Source organism: Trachemys scripta, chromosome 3, assembly GCF_013100865.1.
Source record: "Trachemys scripta elegans isolate TJP31775 chromosome 3, CAS_Tse_1.0, whole genome shotgun sequence".
NCBI classification, from domain to species: domain Eukaryota; kingdom Metazoa; phylum Chordata; order Testudines; family Emydidae; genus Trachemys; species Trachemys scripta.
In genome coordinates, this window is record NC_048300.1 from 188459341 (window position 1) to 188482987 (window position 23647).

General features: G+C 43.6%; 1 protein-coding gene across 2 annotated transcripts in view; it reads left to right on the forward strand.

Annotated features, from left to right (window-relative positions):
- The window catches only part of LOC117875371 (24-hydroxycholesterol 7-alpha-hydroxylase-like), a 54816-nt gene extending 45786 nt beyond the window's left edge, over nucleotides 1-9030 (forward strand). For both annotated transcript variants that reach the window (XM_034766645.1, XM_034766644.1), the window contains 3 exons: nucleotides 732-820; nucleotides 7337-7424; nucleotides 8759-9030. In XM_034766645.1, the coding sequence (XP_034622536.1) occupies nucleotides 732-820; nucleotides 7337-7424; nucleotides 8759-8830 (249 nt within the window). In that variant the 3' untranslated portion in view covers nucleotides 8831-9030. The remainder of the gene's footprint in view (nucleotides 1-731; nucleotides 821-7336; nucleotides 7425-8758) is intronic.
- The last annotated feature ends 14617 nt before the right edge of the window (nucleotides 9031-23647 follow it).

The window sequence follows — 23647 nt, forward strand, 5'->3', positions numbered from 1 at the left end:
AGGATTTCTTGATGCTACCAAGTTTCACCTTAAGAACACCCCCACCCTTGAATGCTAAGCTATATGGCTGTTTGGGTTTTTTTTCAACTCCTGTCTCTGTCAGTCAGTACCTTGATTTACCTAGTGAGCACCTAACTCTCACTCACTGAAACACTACTTTTATTTGGACTCATTATCCTTGCCCTCCTCTCAGCTGGCCTCTGTTAAGTGTGTTGTTCAGTAAGTGTGTTATTTTTCTCTGCAAAACTTTTTGGGACACAGCTTGTACGAAAGATGCTATGCATAATTAAATTTGCATTGCCTGGTAGTACCTTGCAATTCAGGGAGAACTAAGGACAGAGTGTGAGCCTTCACTCTGAATCAGCTTGCTTCTGTAGGGTAAGGGCCAGACTTTTAAAGGCAGTTAGGTGCCTAAACATGCAGGTAAGGTGCCTAGTTGGATTGTCAAAAGCACCTAGGTGTCTAAATCCTACTAGGCACCTACCTGCTCCTTTAGGGGCCTAAATATCTTTGGAAATCTGGGCCTAAATTCCTGTCTTTAAATGGGCTTGACTAAATTACCTTGTCTACAAATCCATATGCTAGCAACACAGTGGCCAAGTAATCTTAACAGGTTGAAGGGAGCTTTATATGCCAGGATTAGCTGTCCCAGGTCATTTTTAGCCTGGAAAAATAATGTTAAGCTTATTTATACAAGGCTGATTTGGGAAAAAAATGTTTTCTTCCCACAGGATCGTTGGAAAGAGGCAAATTTAGAGAAGAATGCTTTCTTGGACGGCTTCGTGGCATTTGGAGGAGGGAAGCATCAATGTCCAGGAAGGTCAGTGAAACAGCTGGGGTTTATTTATTCCTAAACCCTGCAGAGAACTGCTTCCTCACTGTGGGGCTCTTCTTACTTTGTTTCCAGATATATTGACATTGGTCAGTGATCAGTAGTTCAATACTCTTTGGGCCTTGCCAGAGTTGGTCTGATAAGAAGTTGCACACATAGGAAAGGTAGAGTTAGCTGTGAGATAAAAGTCGAATCTGAGACCAACATTTTCAGGGCTCTGCATCTTGGGAGACAGAAGTCAGCCCAGTTCTACTGCTCTCCCAGCATCTTTTCATCAATGGAAGGTTATTTCAATTACAGGGCGTGTTAGTCTATGTACGTGAGATTTTGGTGGTCATAAATTCTGTCAGTGATCTAAGGAATGTTTCTCCAGGCTAAACCTCTTCTCTCATTCCTCATGATAAACTAGGCTCCTTGCCCATCAGTCCAATCATATCACAACCCTCTTTGAATCTTGTGACTGGCTTCCCTAAGTTTAAATTTCTTGTACTTGCCTTCAAGGCCCTGTAAAACTATGCCTTGTTCCATGGCACAGATGTCATTTTCATCACATCCCCTTTCACGCCTTCAGCAAGCCTTGATGCCTCCTTCATACCCACTTCTTGGTTCCATGCTGTCCCCCGCCCTCCATTCATGGAACAACCTCCCCGTCCCAGTGAGCCAGGTGCCCACCATTTGATGATGATGTTCTTCAAATAGGTAAAAGGTTGTTATAAAGAGGATGATGATCAAATGTTCTTCAGGGTAGGACAAGAAGTGATCGGCTTAATTTGCAAGAAGGGCGATTTAGGTTAGTATGTTTGGATGTGTACCCCACACTGGTATAGACAGGGATAATTGGAGCCAGAGCAAATCAGTGCACCTGGAGGATGGGCCAGCTCCAATTACTGATGAAACCCAGCTGGGGTTTACTATAAAGGGAAGAAGCCAGATGAGAGGGCAGTAGATGGGAGATAATTCTGAATTCCCTCCCTGGGCAATAGAGAGGCCTGCAGGAAGCCTCCTGCTAGGCCAGCGAAGGACTTCATGGCAAGAGTGGGAGAAAGAAGCAGAAGCCCAGGGGCAGAGCTGGTCTTGGTACCCTCTTCTGAGTAGAAACCTGTAGCAAGAGGCTGGGAGAGACACAGAGAAGTTCCTGGGGTAGAGCAAACTCTGGTGGTTAGTCTTGATAGAAGGGCAGGATCTGGACCTCCAGTCAGAGAGCCCCTGGAAAGGGTTCAACTGAGGAAGAGAGCATAGCGGAGACTTGAGCGAGTTGAAAATTGAAGCCCAAGGAGGACAGAAGTGGTTTAAGTTTATATTTTTATTTGAGACTTATGGGGAACTGCATGGGGGAGCCATGCAAGCCCCCGCCCTCTAAGGAGAGTGAGCCTTAGAGATCATGGAACCTGGGAAGAGTACAGAAACACAGTGAGACCAAAAGAAGGCTATGGAGAAGGCCTACAACCAGGCTGAGATACGAAGAAGCCCAGGAAGGCAGAAGAGAGTCCAAGGGAATAGACCTTGCCTGCTTGCTTCAGTGTCGCTGGGCTGGAACCAAAAGGAAAGAGGGGAACTCAGGGTCCACCCCCTGTCCACTGCAAAAGAGAACATTACAGGTGACATAGATCTTTAAGGAAAAGGGAGGAGTTGGAGAAAGAAGATGAGATAATGCAGGGCGAAGGTGAATGTGTGTGTCACATTTTGCGGTGCAATCCAGACCAGTGAGGGGTTGTCACCACCTGCCCTGCAAGTTTGGCCTCCCAATGCTTTGCTGTAGTAGCTCCCAACTGGGGCCACTCACAAACAGCCAGACTGCATGCAGATCACACCCTGAATGGCTGTGTATAGCTGCAGCCCTAGTCCAACAGCTCTGACCCCAGCAGCCAGTCAGCAACACTCCAACCACACCCTGACTTTCACCAGCCTTGGTTACTACTTGAAGGGTGACCTCAACACACTCGAAATCCTGATTTTTTCCCCAAAATGTGTGTTCTGCATTGTCCAGCCCTCTCCTGGGCAGTTCAGATATTACAGGTCTGTTGCCCCTGTAAAGGGCCAATATGCAACAGTTTGCTACTTCACCTGGAGTTACCCAAATAGCTCAGTTTAAACTCAATGTTGGATTAGTTTTTGATTAAAAAATAAAACAAGTTTAACTACAAAGAGAGAGATTTGAAGTGAGTACACATATCAAATATTAAAGCCAGAAATGGTTAGAAGAGAAATAAAGATAAGACTCTTTCTAGTAGCTAATCTTATCTAGAACCAAATCCAGTTTGTTTAAAATCCTTATCACAGGAGCCCAGCAACATGGTTGACCAAATTCTCAGGTCAGGACCGCCCCCAAAGTCAAAGGGCTGGTTCCTTGTTGTCTGAGGTGAAAGAGAGAGAGAGAGAAATCCTGGGGTGTTTTTACCCCTGAGTTTTATAGTCCAGTCCCCCTTTGAAATGCATTTTCCTCTGGGTTACCACTAGATAAAGTTCCTTCCTGCTGTATGGACGGAGACATGGAGTCTCATGGTGAAAGAGGTTCCATGCTAAAATTGCTTGCTAAAATGCAGATTGATCTGTTCCTGCCCCCACCTTTACTGTCAATAAAAGGCCAATGGACAGTGATTGCCTATTAACCTTGATGACACCTGGCCAAAGGCATCAGCTTGTCCTTTATCTTCGAGAAACCGGTTTAGCCCCCTACAGTCTCGAGGACCTTGTTTACTACTTGTATGTAAATTGAGCTAAACAAACATTTATTTGTTTAGGACAGATCTGTTTAACAACTTCTGCCTAGTCAGGGCTGTGTGGGTTTGAACACATGCTACCAACCTCATACAGAGGGAATGCATAACCTTACATACAATGTTACTACAGTAGAACCTCAGAGTTACAAACACCTACGGAATGGAGTCAAGTATCAGAGGGGTAGCCGTGTTAGTCTGAATCTGTAAAAAGCATTGCTTTTTAGGGAATGGAGGTTGTTCGTAACTCTGAAATGTTCATAACTCTGAACAAAACGTTAAATGATTCTTTCAAAAGTTTACAACTGAACATTGACTTAATACAGCTTTGAAACTTTACTATGCAGAAGAAAAATGCTGATTTCCCTTTATTTTTTTTGTAATTTACATTTAGCACTGTACTGTACTTGCTTTTTTTTTTAGTCTCTGCTGCTGCTTGATTGTGTACTTCCAGTTCCAAATGAGGTGTGTGGTTGACTGGTCGGTTTTTAGCTCTGGTATTTGTAACCCTGAGGTTCTACTGTACATACATTTCATCATGATATTATTGACCAGTGAGTTATTAGTTTTCAAATAATACCTGACAAGGCTTATTTTTTACAGAGATTATTACAGTAATGTGTAGGGTGTGAATACAGGGTGCATTTGGTCACAATGTAATAATGGCTGTGCTTGCTGTGAAATAACAGGTAATATTTACATTTTTATCCTCATATCTGAAAGCACATTCCAAGGTGTGTAACATTATCCCCATTTTGCAGATGGGCAAAAGGGTCCTGAAAGGCTGTCCCATGTCACAGTCAGTAGGTGGTAGAGGCAGGAAAATAACTCAAGCTAAAGTGAATCTTCATTTAATTTGACACTGGCATTTTATAGTTTAATGATGTGTTTATAATTTTTCTGTCTTCCCACATTATAGAAGACCAACCTCAAATGAAATTCCAGTATCAACATAAATGAAAATAGCCCACTTGTTACAGTATCAAACGAGCACCATTGTGCTTTCTCCCAGGCTGTTCACATGTGAGAAGAGCTCTTCATAAACATCCACACAGCCACCTCACTGTTCTCCTAACTCCTTTGCTGTGATGTCTATTAAAAAAACACAACAACAACTGAGTCAGTGTGTCTCAGCACACTAGCTGCCTACCAGTAATGGTCAGCATTTCTCATTGTTTCTTTGTACTCTCTATATTTATCTGTTGTGTCTTGTCTTCTACTTAAATTGCAAGCTCTTTGGGGGAGGCACCACTGTTTTGCTCTGGGTTTGTACAGCGCCTAGCGCAATGGGGTCCTGGCCCATGACTGGGGCTCTGAGGCATTACCAGGTTACAAATAGTTAATAATAGCCCAAGTGTTACCCAGGGTTTTGAGAACCCACAGCACTTGTAACTTAACTGTTTCACTCCAGGCGGTGCCAGGAATAAATCAATGGGAACATAGTGCTCCGGCTGATGAAAGATTAACACAATTAAGCGTGCTCTTATCTAAAACTACAATTTATTATATTTAAGTGCCACAGACACAAGCAATAGGTTTAGAACATCCCAAATATTTACCTAAAATATGGGACAGTATTGAGTAATTACAGCAGTTCCGTGATGGCCAGTTGTTTCCCCGCTAGGGAGTAAGGTGTCAGGAAGAATGTCACTCAGAATGGCTTCAGAGGACTGCTCCAAAATACACTCTATTATCTAGTCCTTTTTATAACTAACTTTTACAAAACACACAGATCATCGTGACCCCTACTAAGTCATCACTTCTCCTAATATCAATAAATTACTTATCAACAAACATTCCTTACAGTCTTAGTTATAATAAGCTTCTATGTCAGAGGCACCCAAACTCCAAGGTTCTTGTCCACTTACTCCCTTTCAATCTCAAATTGTTGATTCTTTCTCTCCCCTCCTCCCATTCTGATTAGCGGAGTCTGCAAGCTTGCAGCTTGTTCTGACCTTGCCTTCAGAAGCCCTGCTTTATTCAAATTAACCCTTAACTATGCGGTGTTCTATCTTATTAGTTCATTAGTGGCTGAATGCACATAATATGGTTGCAATTGGCTTAATCGCATTCTGAGGTACATGCACCCTTTAAATTCAGGGTAACACAAGAGAAACAGAACATCTGATCGTCTTTACTAAGCACATATTGTCACTATGAAAAACAGGAAGGAGTGAACTCTGTGCAGAATTCTGAGAGGAAAATAGCTCTGAGGCCCTATCTTGTGAGGTGCTGAGTACAACCTGGAAGAAGTCAGTGGGAGCTGAGGGGGTGCTCAACCCTTTGCAGGATCTGGCCCATGCAGTTACAGAACTACTTTGGTTTCTCTTCTCAGCAGTGTGGCCTACTGGAGAAGGCACTGGACTGGGACTCAAGGGATTTGGATACTATTCCTGTCTCTGACACTGGCCTGCTAGGTGACATTAGGCAAGTCACTTCACCACTCTGTGCCTCAGTTGCCCCATCTGTAAGATGGGGATAATGATACTGACCTTCTCTGTAAAATGCTTTGAGATCTATTGATAAGTGTGCTATAAGAGCAAAATATTATTACATGAGACCCTGATTCAGCAAGGTACTTACGCATGTGCCTAACATGTGAATTGTCCCATTGACTTGGCTTAAATGTGAACTGGGCCTGAGCAGTAGAGAAAATTCTTGTACAGATCCATGGAGGGGAAAACACAACAGCCAAGACTGAGACTGTTTGAAGTCCTCTCCAGACTGACTAATGGAATGCTCAGTGATTGTTAGGGCACATGGGAACGGATCTAAGTGTTCATACCTCTCACCAGGTTTTGATGTTGACATGCTAACTAATAAGCCGCATTCTCGTGGTTACTCTGTTGTCAGGCTCCCAGCTGTACTGTACAACCTTCTATGTCACAGTACCCATGTAGTATTTTTCTAGGTCATTCCCCTCTCACTATCGTGTGGTTCCTCCTAGCTCACAACAATGTGAGAGGAAAATAAAGGCAAATGCTGCCAAATGAGTAGGGCCCTAACAAATTCACAGCCATGAAAAAAGCATCACGGACCGTGAAATCAGACCTCCCCCAGGAAATCTAGCTATTGGAGGGGAGAGGGAGAGGGAGAGAGAGAGAGAGGGGCAGAGGCAGGCTGGGGGCTCCTACTGCACTGGGCTCCAGCTGCTAGTCCCAGCCGGGCTGGGAAGGGACGGGACTTCCTCTTCCCCTGCACGGGGAGAGATCAGACCCACCTCCGGGTACCTCCCCTGGCTGCAGAAAGCTCCGTGGCTGTGCTGCCTTCAGAGTCCAGCTCTTAAGGCAGTGCAGAAGTGAAGGTGCCAATCCTGTGCCCCCCCCTTCAATAGCTTTGCAACACCCCCTCCACTCCATGATCCCCTTTTGGATCAGGACCCCCCACGGTTACATCATTGTGAAATTTCAGATGTAAACATCTGAAAACATGACATGGACTCATTTAAAAACCCTATGACCGTGAAATGGACTAAAATGGACTGTGAATTTGGTAGGGCCCTACAAATGAGCATACAGACCCTATTTTAAAACAAACTCTCATAGCAGAGAAGTTGAGGACCACCATGAGCAGTTGTTTTAGAGTTTCACAGACAGGAAGGGGAAGCTACAACAGCCATACCCTTTACCTGCTAAAAGATCATCAGCATCTTTTTCTGCTGGAGGTAAACTTGTGTGCAGAGACAGGCGATGGACTCTAAAGTGTACAAAAGGGATTCTGTGTTTTTTCTGCTAATATGGGGTGGTCAAGCCAGAAAAACCACTGTTTTCTCCTTTGCCTTTTTTAGGTGGCTTGCTATAATGGAGGTTCACATGCTAGTCGTTTTGTTCCTTTACAAATACGAATTTATTCTTTTGGACCCAGTACCAAAGGAGGTAAATACTTGTATGTTTAATCCAAATCTTTAAACACTGTTTCTTTCCTCTCAATTGTAATGTTGTTTGTAAAATATGTAAGGGGCAAATTCTTCCCTCACTTCTAGCTGTGTAAATCCAGAGTAACGCCATTGAAGCCAATGGAGCTACGCTGGATTTACAGCAGTGCAGCTGAGAGGAGCACATTTTGGCCCCTAGATAGATGGCTAAACCTCATCATAGGTTCTTATTTAATGACTTTGTGCTGTTTGCCTATGTCCTGGTACTTAGCACAAGGTAGAGGATGTAGAAATGTCTTCTGACTGTCCTCATACATAATCTTATCCATGCCTGATGGGCTGGACCCTTGCTACGTTACGTGCTCAAAGATTATTTCCAGGTAGGGTACTGCAAACTACAAGGGACTGTTTCTCCATTGCCTTTGCACTCATGTGGCAGAGGGATAAGGACCAGATGCACGTGCCGGGGGCATCTGATGGCACAGCAGGACCACTAATTATTGAGCCTGAAATATCCCTTGCTAGTGAGTGACTGGCTAAGAGCAGCACTGGCTGCAGCTGTTCCTTGTCTGTGTCTGCATTCCTCCCCACCTGGCTTGCTGGCTAGCATTCTCCTTCGCAAACACGGTTCTCTGCATAACAAACACATATGCCTGCTACGACCCAAATGTGCCATTTGCCTTTATATCTAAGCCGCCGTAAGGGAGGTATCGAACACCAGGAGAAGAGATGGAAGCTTGCAATGACCCAGGATTTATAGGAGTTGCCCGTTAGGCTGGCATATCAGAGGAACGGCGCTCCTTGATTCTGGTGAAAGAACCTGGGCTGTTGCTCCCCAGTGGTGGACAGTCCACCCAGGATGGGGGTTGCGGTGGAGCCCTCAAAATGGGTAGGGCAGCCAGGGAAAGGGGCATGGCCCCAGTATCTCAGCCAGCAGCTCCCTCTTCATGACTGGAGCAGCGCTGGTGTCTGTACTCCCACTGGAGAGAATTGCACCCTCTGTTGGCCACCACAGGCCATCATGCCACTGAAAGTAAATTGAGTCCCTTAGAGTTCATGCTTCATACTGTATTAGAGCCAATACTGACCTAAAATGAAACATGGGAGCCAAAATCTGGTCCCGCTGAAGACAACGACAACTCCAATTGGCTTCAGTGGGAGTAAGAATTGGCCTTAATATTGGTTCTCAAGTCCGGGTAACAAGGCAAAGCAAATCTCTATAAACGATGCTTATAACCTTAATGCCAAAGCAAACTGAGACCAGGGCTGTGTTCACTAAACCAACCCAGGTGCATATTTACCATGTCTTCCTACTGCTTTTCTATCTTTTTGCAGAGCCTTCTCCATTTAGTGGGGACACAGCAGCCCGTGGGAGCATGCCGGGTTCAGTATAAACTCCGGCAATGAAAGCTGACTTGACTAACTCTGGTTCCTTTGCCAGCCGCTGTCTGTGACGGACCATTGCTCTGTTTCACTTTGGCATGTCCTATGTGCCCAATGTAGTCAGTGCCATAAGCAGATTTTTAAATAGTTTCAAATGCTGTATGTACTCTGCGTAGTTTTTATATCATGCCCATCACTGTGGTATCTAAGCACCTGGGCCTGATTATCTAGGACACTATTTAAAACGCAGCCTTCCTTTCTGTATCTCCAATTTGTGGGTGCAATCACTGGCAGTGTGTAGCTATCTAACTTGCTGACTGCACCCACAAGTCAGGCATTTAGGGGCCAGATTCATTATGCTCACTATTACTTTGGGGCACCAAGTGGGAGGCTGTGCTGGGAGCTCTTTGCAAATCGGGTCCTGTTGGCTCAATTCACAGTTGTGCTGCATGTTCACTTAGACCAGTGCAAAGTGGCTGGTAAGCGTTAGCGGGTCAGAACAGTAATACTTTGCACTGGTGTAAATGAATGCACAAAGTGCAGGACAGTAGTGAATTGGGCCCTCTGGATCAAATCCTCAGCTGGTTTAAAACAGCATAACTCCTCTGTCTTTGCTGGAACATTCCTGATTTACACCAGAGGAGGAGCTGACTTGTGTCTAAACTAAGGCTAAATGATTGTAAATGAAATATATGAAAAGTGAAAGTGATCCTGCACTCTTGGTGCAGCCAAAACTCCCACTGACTTTTGTTGGGCTTTGGTTGCTCCAGGGATGCAGAATTGCCCCCTATCTTATAGTCCAATGAAAGCCTTGCCATGATGTTTGTTTTCCATTTTATACTTTGCAAGAATTTGCAAGAAAACTTTGTCTAAGGTCTAGAAGACTTCTGCTTTCTTTTAAGATTTACAGCATGTGAGATGCCAACCTTTTTTGGCTGTGGCACAAATCTAAAAATATCTAACCCTAAAAAGAAAATCTGGAATAAAGCACTGTTAGAGGAAGCAGTTCAACAAATTAAAAATGTCTTTTAGAATATACAAAATTTTAACTGCTGTCAGATTTGATACACTATAATAGCCTTGTTTGTATATCTTTAGTTTTAAGTAAAGACTACTGATCACTTTTACAAATATTTGCCCCCAAAAAGGGCATTTTAAAACACTAAGAACTACAGAATAAAGTTCCATAGGGAAAAAAGTATATAACAGTTAAATTGATGCACTAAATTGATGACCGGATCCTATCTCGCTTGGTTTATGGATCTGACAGTATTGCAAGCTAGCCACATGGTTGGCTAGTGATTTTGGTAGTGGTACATTATAGTGGTCTCTAGTTGTGCTCATTATAGTTACATCTGCAAGAGAGTTTCCACTCTCACCTCCTGTTTTTAGTTGCTTAAGTGGTTCTGAAACACTTACCTTTAGAGCTGATATTTTCATGCGTGATCACTGCCTAATAGTATGTGTCTTTATATATTTTTAATTTTTGAAAGTTTGAGCAAAATCTGTTTTGGTATTTTGCAATCACGAGCATGGAAAATGTCTTTCCCGTTGCTTTAAAATAAACACTCTCCTGTTATTTTTCCCCAAAAGGGCAACATCACACTTGATACACCAGTAATCCCTCATGAGCAGTAATGACACTATGTGCTATGAACATTTTTTTTTTTTTGCACCAGCAGAGTTATGTGTTACCAGATTTGCCTGTTACTTTGGGGTATACTCATTTATTAGGGTTACTTTTCTGCGGGGAAGGGGGTTTCTGTAATTCTATCAATGTACTGCTTGTGTCACTTGTGTTCTCATACGGATCTCTACTTCTCCCTGCTGCAAGTCCCCGCCCAATGGAGCTATCCTGCAGGGCCTAGGTTACCCAGGGCTGGGTTCCTCCAGCCCCAGAATCGGATGAACACACACACACAGATTAACAGAGTGCATCTGAGTGGACCAGGTCAATCAGCACTCCCAAGCTGACCCTTTATATGCCCCTGGACCTGGAAGGCTGGATCGAGCAGCACTTTCAAGCTGCCACCCTCCTATGCCACAGGTTCAGCATGTCCCTATCCCCACATTGATGTTACCATTGTTCTGGTAGTAACCCACTTGATGAGAAAACCCCACAGGATTTTTGGGCGCTACCGGGATGTTTAGCTTAGGTAAGAGGAGCATTGCTGCAGAGCAAACAGGGAAGCCAAAAACACAAAACAGAGAGAGAGGGAGGGAGGAAAGCAACCAGCTTAACCATAAAAGTTATTGATTGCCAGGTAATAACCATACAAGGGGAGCCAAACAAACAAAACAGTTACAGTATTAAATCTAGCTTAAATCTGATTACAAATGTCAGGTTTAGAAAACTAGATCTGATCACACAAGTCAGGGTTAGAAAGCTATACCTAGAGTAGAAAAAAATACAAAAGAGAGAGAGAGAGAGTTGGGTTCTCACCACTCCGTGAAGCTTGAACCGGTCGGGGTTCCCAGGTGGTGGTGGTAGCTGAAGGTCCAGAGTGCTGGAGACAGGCAAAGCCCCCAGCACGATCACTCATGAGAAGATGAGGTCCCAATGGAACTGATGCAGATTTTGGATCCAGGCATCAGAACACTTACTTGAGCGTGGGTAGGGGTTTTTGTAGGGAAAGAACAATGGTTCAAGGGAGAACACTAGATTTGTTTATGGGTAAACTGATGACTCAAGGAAGTGAACTAAAGCGGTTTTGTTCAGGCTAGACAATAGGAACGGATCATTCCTGGCTATGGGAGGTGTTCCTTCGAGGGAGCTCACAAGGTAATTAGGCAGCTTCAGTATTTTGGATACCAATAAAGGATTCATTACTAGAATTGGTCTGATAACTGCTGAGCTGGGCGTGTGCAGCTGTGGGTTCATTAACATCTGGCGCAGAGATCCCCCAGGATGCAGTGCTTCCCTGCTTTTCTGGTCCCAGAGTTCAGTGGGGTTCTTGCCTTGGAATCTCTGTTCTCCATCCTGTATGCTAACGGAGAAGCCTCCCTGTCCCATCTTCAATGCAAATGAGGTTAGGGGAATTGCCTTAATCCTGTCACCTTTGTCCAGAGGGGTTTAGATGTGTCTCTCCCTGCCTTTTCATTGCTTTTTGTGAGTCTTCTGATCGGTTTTGGTTCAAGCAGAGGCTGGGAAGGGGGGTCTTTCCTGAGTCAGACAGGCTGGATACTGTGCCCTGGTTCCCTAAGAACGCAGAGCTGACAGATAACATATGAACATTTGAAAATATATGCACATGAGTTCCGATCTGCCTCGAGAGCTGGGATAGCTTCGGGTGTCAACTTCAAACCTGCATAACACTCGCCCGGATCGTTTAGTTTTTAAACTTCACTTGATGTCTAGGCCTCTGAGAACTACAAATGCTTTTCTTCAAACCCTCTAAAAACAACCTCTGCACTAAGATCAGATAGGAGAGGGTTTGTCCTATGAGAGTTTCTATTTGTTCTAGAAAGTTTGAGTGATTGCAAATAGGGGTTAAGGATAAAAGTACTAGCTCAGCCTTAATTGTACTATCAGTATTGTAACTAACCTGAGAATCGCTAAATATTCTGATTTATAAAGCAGTGTGCAATAACTGTATCACATTAGTGGGATTTTGTCAGGCACATTGTGCTAATTTAATCTGTCTTCGTTGTATAATTTAGGCCCTTAAATTGCCAAGGGAACTGTATGGGCACATTCCTACATTTATATGGAGTCCAACTGTCTGCAATGGGGCATAAGGTTAGATTGTAAGCCCTCTGGGCAGGGACCATATCTGTGTTCAGTACAAAACGAGACACACTGTTTGCACTTAACAAGCAATATAAATGGTTTTTAACTCTTTCCCTTTTAGTCATTCTAACAATAAATGTTCTCTCCCTGTTGATTTTTGGCCTCCCTTTTGCCTAATATTTTCTGTTGCTGTTTTTCCCAATGGCACTGGCACCAAAGCTGTAGCACTTTTACTTTATTGCCTGTACCAGTCATGTGGTACTTGAGAAGGAACATACAGAGAGCTGGGACACTAGTTGCATCTATGCACTTGTGCTCATTGTTTCTTTTTTAGCATGAAAGTAACTTGCTAGGTCCTGATCTTAGAAGGCATTGGGCCCTACAACTTCTAATGACTTCAACGGCAGTTGCAAGTGCTCATCATCCCTTGGAATTAGGCCCTTACTGAGGATACAAAGCCTGTATGGGGCCTTGAAAAGACTCTTATTGACTTCAGTGGGCTTTGAGTCTGCCTCTTAGTTTCTTGCTGTAGCGGTAAATATTGTGTGGGGTGTTCAGGTAGCCAGAATGCACACTGAGCCAAATTCTACTCTGCTACTGTGACTAATGGACCTGTGCACCTGTAATGGACAGCAGAAGGTGGGACTGTATTTTGTTTAACACCCTCAGACTGGTGTGCTTGGAGATTTTTAAAATTCAGTGATAAGTAAGAATAAGGTCATATCTTTTGCATGTATGTAAAAGAGAACTATTAAGTAATATCCTGTGGGCCATGTCCCACCAGACACCTTAGAACTCTAGGTTCTGATCCCTTCTATTGTGACACAAGCTGGATCTATCTCCTTACAAAGTGACCAAAGCCCTCACTCTGGCTTGGCAAGAACTCTAGGAGCTTGGTGCTCATTTGTTTAGGTGTAAGTATCCTTCCTTGCTGACAGCAGGAAACCAGTGGTACAGGTTGTCTTCCTGGCAAGGAATAAAATACAGGAAACCAAACCTGATTTGTCACAGGGTGACTGGACCCTGCTCTCTCTGATTTTAGATGGGTGATGGGAGACTCACTGTGAATGAGACAATACTCAATTTACTAAATCGTACAGATGACCATTTCCTAACTCAAAAAACATTACAGCCAACACTGGGGAATTCTATAGTAGACCTCATCTTGACAGAGGAAGAGGAACTGATCACAGAACTAAAAATTAACGGTAATATAGTGTGATGGTTCTTGGAGTATGCAGGACTGTGAGTCACTTTGTTACCTCTCCCTCGCCTCCAGTGTGAGGGAGACTTGCTTGTCCTTAAGTTGGGGGTCAGCTCCCTGCCACCAGCAGCCTGTTAGCCACACAAGCACTCTACTCTGGGTCGTGCTAGCCCTTCCTTTACTTTGCAGGCTAACAATTGGTGCATCCCGGTCCTAGGGGCCCTTTGGAGCATTCCCCTGGAGTGTCCAGCCCCGAACACGTACAGAAATACCAGGTCTGCTGTTCCCAAGGGACGAGAGGACACAACAGCTTGTATGATTTAACTCAGGATCAGCACCTTGCTTAATAGCACAACACTTATATGTGTTACAGTGAAAACAAGAATAAGTTTATTATCAAAGATCCAAGATTAAAATAATAGTGAGAGAGGATAATGGAAACAACAGATTACAAAATCATATCCCACTTTCATGAATGTAAATGCACCTCCTGTTTACTTCCTGGTTGTTGTCTTTGTTCTCCAAATATAGTCCAGCAAACCTTAGAAGTGTAGCTCAGGAAAAAGTTCTTTTCTGCCACAGTGTTTCTCTACCTGCTAGTTCTTTTCTGAAATTCTTAGTCTGTTGTCTGCATTCAGTTTAGATGGGTGGTGGGAGACCCATTGTGAATGAGACAATACTCAATTTACATTTCAATAGTAAGACAGCTGTCTTGTCTGACAGAAAAACCTGTTTGTCAATGCTGCTTTGATACAGACTTTAAAACATATTGTGTGTGTGTGTGTCCTTACATAGTAGCCGTACATACATTTCATACTGATATTAATGACCAGTGTGACCCTACATTTCATTAAAGACCTCACATGACATTTTTTGGTGAACCAGAATGTACATACCATAATTAGCACATTCCTGCCAGTTGGCAGGAAGGGGTTCTTGGGTCATGCTTGGGACTTAACTATGCACTTCAGTTTAAGTATGTGCTTAAGTACTTTGAATCAGGGCCAATTGCCTTAGACAGCTAATGAGCTGATCACATATATAATGTGCAAACAGAATAAAGTCGAGAACAATAATACACTTGGTGCCTTCATGATGCTGAAAACAATTATGAGCAAAATCAATTGAGAGGAAGAATTTAATCAGAAATATGTGAATGAGACATGGGAATTGTTTAAGCACACTTTACTAGATGACTAAAACGCCATCTAGGAAAAAGGTTTATTGGTTTAAAAAATGACTTGGTTTAGAAGGGAAATGAACAAATGGAAGGAAAGGAAAGTTGACAGTAATGACTATAAATCAGAAGCTAGGAATTGTAGAAAATTGATAAGGGAAGCAAAGGCACACAAGGCGAAATCTATGGCCCGCAGAGTTAAGGACAATAAGAAGGAGTTTTTAAAGTATATTAGGAACAAAAATAATTCTAACTATGGTATTGGTCCATTACTAGATGGAAATGGTAGAATTATCCATAATAAAACAAAGGCAAAAGTGTTCCATAAATATTTCTGTTTTTTATTTGGGAAAAAAATCAGATGATGTAGTCATGTCATGTGACAACACTCTTCCCACTCCACTAGTCCCTTAGGAAGATGTTAAACAGAAGCTACTAAAGTTAGACATTTTAAAATCAGCAGGTGCAGAAAATTTGCATCCAAGAGCTGGCTGAGGAGCTCACTGGACTGTTAATGTTGATTTTCAAAAAGTCTTGGAACACTGGGCAAGTTCTAGAAGACAGGAAGAAAGCTGATGTTTTGTCAATATTTTTAAAAAGGTAAGTAGGACAACCTTGTTAATTATGTCTGTCTTTCTGACATCTATCTTCGGTAAGATAATGGAGTGGTTGATACAGGACTCAATTAACAAAGAATTAAAGGAGATTAATATAATTCATGCCAATCAATATGGGTTTATGGAAAATTGATCCTGTCAAACTAACTTGATATCTTTTTAAATGAAATTACAAGTTTTATTTATAACAGTAATAGTGTTGATGTAATATACTTAAACTTCTGTAAGACATTTGATTTGGTACCATAGGACGTTTTGATTAAAAAACTAGAAAGATATAAAATTACCCTGGCACACATTAAATGGATTAAAAGCTGGCTAACTGATAGGTTTCAAAATGTAATTGTAAGTGGGGAATCATCATCAATTGAGTGGTGTATTTCTAGTGGGATCCTGCAGAGATCAGTTGTTAGCCCTATGCCAGTGTTTCCCAAACTTGGGACGCCGCTTGTGTAGGGAAAGCCCCTAGCGGGCCGGGCCGGTTTGTTTACCTGCCACGTCCGCAGGTCAGGCCGATCGCGGCTCCCACTGGCCATGGTTCACCGCTCCAGGCCAATGGGAACTGCTGGAAGCGGCGCGGGCCGAGGAACGTACTGGCCGCTGCTTCCAGCAGCTCCCATTGGCCTGGAGCAGCGAACCACGGCCAGTGGGAGCCGCGATCGGCTGGACCTGCGGACGTGGCAGGTAAACAAACCGGCCCGGCCCGCCAGGGGCTTTTCCTACATAAGCGGCGTCCCAAGTTTGGGAAACACTGCCCTATGCTATTTAACGTTTTTATCAATGACCTGGAAGAAAACAAAGTCATCACTGATCAAATTTGCACATGACCCAGCAATTGGGGGAGTGGTAAATAAGGAAGAGGAGAGGTCACTGATACACAGTGATCTGGATCATCTGCTAAACTGGGAGCAAGTAAACAATATGCATTTTAATACTGCTATATGTAAATGCATACATCTTGGAACAAAGAACATAGGCCATACTTACATGATGGAGGACTCTCTCCTGGGAAGTAGAGACTCTGAAAACGATTTGGTGGTCATGGTAGATAATCAGCTGACTGTGAATTCCCAGTGTGACACTGTGGCTAAAAGGGTTAATTTGATCCTTGGATGCATAAACATGAATCTCTCGTAAGAGTAGAGAGGTGATTTTACCTCTACATTTGGCACTCGTACAACCACTGCTGGAATACTATGTCTAGGTCTGGTGTCCACAATTCAAGAAGGATGTTGATAAATTGGAGAGGGTTCAGCATAGAGCCACAAGAATGTTTAAAGGATTAGAAAACCTGCCTTATCATGAGAGACTCTAGGAGGTCAATCTATTTCACTTAAGAAAGAGAAGTATAGGGGGTGACTTGATTACAGTCTGTAAGCACCTACATGGGTAACAAATATTTAACAATGGGCTCTTCAATACAGCAGAGAAAGGTATAACACCCCCCCAATGGCTGGAAGTTGAAGCTAGACAAATTCAGACTGGAACTACAGCATAAATTTTTAACTGTGAGAGTAATTAAACATAGAATCATAGGACTGGAAGGGACCTCGAGAGGTCATCTAGTCCAGTCCCCCGCACTTATGGCAGAACTAAGTATTATTTAGACCTAACAGGTGTTTGTCTAACTTACTCGTAAAAATCTACAATGATGGAGATTACCCAACCGCCCTAGGCAATTTATTCCAGTACTTAATGACCCTCACAGTTAGGATGTTTTTCCTAATGTCCAACCTAAACTTCCCTTGCTGCAATTTAAGCCCATTGCTTCTTATCCTATCCTCAGAGGTTAAGAAGAACAATTCTTGTGCCTTCTCCTTGTAACAACCACCTTTTATGTACTTGAAAACTGTTATCATGTTCCCTCTCAGTCTTTTCTTCTCCAGACTAAACAAACCCAGTTTTTTCAATCTTCCCTCACAGGTCAAGTTTTTTAGACCTTTAATCATTTTTGTTGATCTTCTATGGACTTTCTCCAATTTGTCCATATCATTCCTGAAATGTGGCGCCCAGAACTGGACACAATACTCCAGTTGAGGCCTAATCAGCGCAGAGTAGAGTGGAAGAATTACTTCTCGTGTCTTGCTTACAACACTCCTGCTAATACTGCCCAGAATGATGTTCACCTTTTTTTGCAACAGTGTTATACTATTGACTCATATTTAGTTTGTGGGCCACTATGACCCCCAGATCCCTTTCTGCAGTACTCCTTCCTAGGAAGTCATTTCCTATTTTGTATGTGTGCGACTGATTGTTCCTTCCTAAGTGGAGCACTTTGCATTTGTCCTTATTAAATTTCATCCTATTTACTTCAGACCATTTCTCCAGTTTGTCTGGATCATTTTGAATTATAATCCTATCCTCCAAAGCACTCAATAGTCCCTTCTGGCCTTGGAATTCATGAAAACTAAGGGGCCAATACACATGGACTGATTATCTATTGCCCAATAAGCCTTAAGGAAAGGCACCTGGGCTTATAAGAGGGGAAAGAAGGGGGCTCCTAAAGGGACCTGAGTTAGGAGTGGGAAGCAGAAGAAAGTTAGAATGCTGAAGAGAAAACTGCTTCTTAGGGAGGCGGGACTGGGCCCAGCTGAAACTGGGATGAAGACTTTGTAAGTCTGCATTTTCTTTTGAAAGACTTTGTGAAAAACTTAAGAAATTGGACCCCAGAAGATGGAATGTTTTTAATATCTAGGCTGTGTGGACTTTGTAAGGAAACTGAGGCAGGCCTCTTCAGACCCACACTTGGCCAGAAAGGGGGGTGCTTTGGGGCAGGCCTCTGCCAGGTTGCTAATTACTATGAAACCTGGCTTCCCCATAGTCATTGTCCCATTTCTCAAAGTTTGAGGCTTTTTTTTTTCCCCAGGGCAATGCCTTCCTGTGTGTCCCATTTCCCCACAACTTACCAGAAGCCTTGCTTTTCCTTCATCCACCCCAGAGACAGAAAGGGAAAGAGGTATGGGGTCTGCCCAACTGTATGCCTGGATTGTGGGAAACAGGGAGACATAAGATTACTATTCCATGCTTGTCAGGTCTGCTACATTGCACAGGGCCCTTGGCTAAACTGAGGAAAGCCCAGGCTCTTAAAGATGCTGTGTTATAGAGGGATACTACCCCGGACTACTAGGGGATTGAAACAAAGGAGTGTGGGAATCCACTTTGGATGAAGGCAAAGTGAGTCCCCAGAGGTAATATGATTTGCGGGACACACAAAGGAATTGCCCTGAAAAAAATCTCAAACTTTAGGAAGTAGGATTATCCGTGTGGGGAAGCCAGGCTTCATAGGATCTAGCAACCTTATCTATGCCTTATGGCAAAGAGCATACCTGCCCTATAGTGCCCCCTTCTGCCCAAGTGCCCCCCCTCTGCTGAGGCCTGCCTTAGTTTCCTCTTAAATCAGGCTCCCTTAAAAAGTCCACAAGCCAGATATTCATAACCTTTCCCTTTGCTGGACTCCAATTTATTAAATCCTGAACCAAATCCTTCAAAAGAAAACTCAAACTTACAAAGTCTTCACCCCACTTGCAGCTTGGCCCAGTCCCTTTTGCAGGGAATTTGGCCATCTCTACAGGCCTTCCCCGTGCTGACTTAGGAGCCTTCATACCCCCTGCAGGCATCTGCCAACAACCTGCAACTGTCTTTCCTCTTTTAAGGCCCAGCTGCTTTCCCTCACAGTCTAGGAAGCAGCAGGTAATCAGTCCAGGTACAGTGGGATTCTGCTCGTGAACCTAAAGCTGGCAGGAAAACAATTCTTGTTCCTGTGGAAAAAAAATTGTGAAAAAGGTTCTGCTTTCATTGAAGTTTTGGGACTTTGTTGAAAAAGTAAAAGTGTTTCAGCTGAAAACTCAGCCACTGCTGATGAACCCAAAAAAATAATAAAAAAAAAATCATGGAAAACAGACATTTCCTCTAGAAATCTAACTTTTAATTAAAAAGGTCCCTCTCACCCATGCTTTCCAGCCATGCATTCCCAGGGGGCAGGGATGGGGCTCTGTCTTTACTTCAGTGATGTTACTTAATCCCTTTTCTGCCCTTGGGTGGGGCATATACACATAGTCAGAGAAACCAGAAGATTAGGTTTACCAGGTGGCTCCTGAAAACAGGCTGCATTTGGGGACAAAAAGAGATGACACCAGTTTTTGAAATGAACTATGTTAAGCTAACAATGGCTGCCTAGAAAAAAAAATATTGCCAAGGTCAGTGGTGTTGAGCACTGAGCCAAAGCGCAATGGACTTAAGCACCTATTTTACTTTAAGCAGATGCGTTAAGTATCTTGGTTCAGGGCCCAATTGCCTTAGATAGCTAAATACAGTTAGACTTAGTATTTGCAGTATTCAACATATTTGTTATAGCAGTTTTATGGAAATACAAGGGATTACTTAAAATACTGAAGTAGCTTTGTTGATCTTTGATGCAGCTGCCCATAAATTACGTAACAGATTAGGGGGTATGTGAGTCCTTAATTCCGCTTGCTTGTTTCGGAGTTACAAACATTATAAGTGGTGGGTGCAGAGGTGATCCGTGCCTGCCGATAGTGGGGTTGGGGAAGAGATGGGGCAGCCGGCTTCAGCCGTGTTACTGAGCATGCTCAGTACAAGCCCAGCAGCAACCCCACATGCCCCCCTCCCGACCTGTCATCTCCGGGAGGATGCATCTTGAAAATTACCAAAAAATGTGTTACATAGTTTATGGGCAGCCCCAATGAAACTGCCAAAGGTTAAGAGCCATCACTGTTTTAGCAAAGTAAAGTTTTAAACCATCACATTATATATATATATATATATATATATATATATATATAAAAACATTAGGCTTTCTTGGCAGCAAGCATCTTTCCCAATTATTTGGTGCATTCTAAACATGTGGCTCATCACATGGCCAAAAATATTTCCTCTCCACTGGTATGCAGTGGAAAGGGAATTAGGCACAAGAAAGGCATTCAGGAGACAGCAAGAGTTTAATTGAAACAACCAAGGAGAAGCTTTCATCATGTATCTATGCTGAACAACGTTGGACGTGCCACTGATTGGCAGATCATGCTTTATTTCTTCACTTTGATCATAAAATTACCAGGAAAGGCTTAGTGGAGTTATAAATATCTTGTTTCCATGAGAGTCGTGGGAAGATAATTATAGTACTGAAGTCTTTACAAAGATAATATCATTCTGTACATACACTGTTGGAGAAGGCACAGTCCCATGGATTACGTATGGAACTAAGAGTCTGGAATTCTGGGTTCTGTTCCCAGTTCTGTGGCTGACTTCCTGTGTGCCTTTGGGCAAGTCACTTCATCTTTCCGTGACTCAGTTTCTCCTCTGGAAAATGGGGATAATGATACCCACTATTGTGAAGCACCTTGCAGGCTATAGGTTAGAAATGCTAAGTATTATCCTTATTTAGCAAGGCACTCAAGCATGTGCTTAAGCTCTATTGAAATCTATAAGACTTCAGTATGTCCACATAGCTCGCAGCACTGAGTCTCCCAGCCCGGGTGGACAGACTCGGGCTTGTGGGCAGAGCTGTCCCTCTGGTACAGCGAATCGGGACGACCACCCTGGGCCCCCGCGCTTTGGGGGGTCCTGCGCTTCGTGTGGAGATGGGTGGGGAGGTGAGGTGGAAGGCAGGGCATGCGGGTGGGGAGGTGAGAAGGAGGAGCCCCCCCCAACTAACCTCCTCCTCCCCACCAGCATCTCCTGCCTGCCAGCAGGCCCCACTAATCAGTGCCTCTCCTTCCCTCCCAGTGCCTACTGCTGATCAACTGTTTTGTCTGGAGGCGCTCAGGGAGGGAGAAGGAGTGAGGGTGCAGTGTGCTCGGGGAAGGGGGCAGAACTGGGTGGGGAAGAAGCGGGACAGGGCAGGGGCGGGAAGAGACAGGGTGGGGCCCTGGGGGAAGGGGTGGAGTCGGGGCGGAGCCTGGGCAGAGCCGGGGGGAGCATCCCCCAGCAGATAGAAACTCAGTGCCTATGTCCTGGGCCCCGCACTCCGCTAGGGACGGCCCTGCTTGCAGAGCTCACACTAGTGCTCTAAAAATAGCAGTACAGACAACATTTGAAGTTGCAGGTTGGGCCGGAGTTCGGGCTCTGAAGCCTAAGGAGGGCTGGGCGTCAGAGCCCGAGGTGCAACTTCAAAGCATTGTCTACGGAGGTATTTTTAGAGCGCTAGCAGGAGCCCTGCACACCGAAGTCTGTCAGCCGAAACTGGGAGGTTCTTTGCCGCACAACAGGGGCCTATAGTATTTGTGTTACTCATATATTGCGTATAAAGCACCACAAATAGAGCTACAAACCTAAAATATTCACAAGAAAGATTTTAAAACTTTTGGGGTCACACTTAAAGGAATGACACTGGTGGAATACACATTTTGCTATTTACATCCTCTTCAAAATACTTTGTGTGTAATTTATGAGTTGCACTGAAAAATGTATAAACAAGTTTAGTTTAGGACAAAACTACAATCCCCTTTTCAAACCAAACATTAGTAAAGAATGTTAGCTTGAAATTGTGCAACATTTGTCTCTGCGTGTTAATTTTGCAAAACAATTTTGGACCATGTATTAGGCCAGTGTATTATTTCTATTTCACTACAGATTTGGTACAGCACCATTCCCAATTACCAAACAGTGGCACATAACACAGTAACAAACAACCACAGAGCATAATGTGTTAGTATAATACAATTGTTATTACTAGTTCCTGGGAAGCAGTGACTCTGAAAAGGACTTGGGGGTTATACTGAATAATTAGTTGAACATGAGCTCTCAATGTGATGCTGTGGTAAAAAGGGCTAATGCGATCCTTGGATATATGGATGGGCATATCGAGTAGGAATAGGGAGGTTTGTATTTGACACTGGTGTGACTGTTAATGGAATCCTGTGTTCAGTTCTGATGTCCACAATTCAAGAAGGATGTTGATAAATTGGAGAGAGTTCAGGGAATAGCCACAAGACTAAGTAAAGGATTGGAAAGAATGCCTAAGAGTGAAAGACTGAATCTACTAATCTTACCAAAGAGAAGGCTAAGGGGTGATTTGATCACAGTTTATAAGCACCTACATGGTGAACAGAAATTTGATAATGGACTTCTCTGTCTAGCAGATAAAGGTATAACAAGATCTAATGGCTGGAAATAAGGCACAATTTTTCAATAGTGAGGCAACTAACCATTGGGACAACTTACAGAGATTTGTGGTGGATTCTCCATCACTGGAAATTTATAAATCAAGATGGGATGTTTTCCTAAAAGACAAACTCTAGTTCAAACAGGAATTAATTCAGGGAAGTCCTATGGCCTGCGTTATGCAGGAGGGCAGACTAGATGAACACAATGCTCCCTTCTGGCCTTATAACTTATTAATACTGTAAATCTTTTCTCAGGCCTAGATTCTTACACCCCTACTCACACTGACTTGTATCTTACTTTGTCCTACTGAAATCAATGTAATTAAGGGTGGCAGAATCTGTCCTTCAGTTTGTACTGTGCTCTTATACAGGCAAAACTCTCGTTGACTTCAATGAACATTTGGCCCAAGTAAATGCTGAGTAAAGACCTTAGGATGTGGTTTATTGTCTCTTGGCACTTCTGTCTGATATGCATGTGGGCTCTTGACCTGGTGCAGTGTGCTCTAAACTGAAGAGATGCTTTCTGTCGTCACTTCTCATGTGTTAAAACCACACTTGAGCCTATTGTATCTTAAATTAATTAAGCACAAAAGCTTAGTTTGAGCCTTTGTTCCCTTGATCATCTTTGATCATCTTTGATCAGCCTCAATCAGCCTTGTGATCACCCTCCCCCTGTGTGATTAACGAGGGAGTAGGGCTGACCTAGGAGAGAAGGCCTTAAAAGCCAGAGGCTAAACCACCATGGGGACCGTAAACAGGGGAGTTTGAGATGAAGTTTGTGAGAGGGAGTCATAATATAATCGCTATGGTTAGGAAGGGGGCCGCATCACCACTGCCAACACTGCTCCTGTCTCCTCCACCTACGCCTGTATCCAGACAGACAACCTAACTGTGGATGCCTCTACCCAGATCCTGGTGTGGATTTGAGCCAGGCTGGGCGGACCATCCAGTGTGAAAAGTGCCTGCTGGTGGAATCTCTCAGGAAGCAGGTG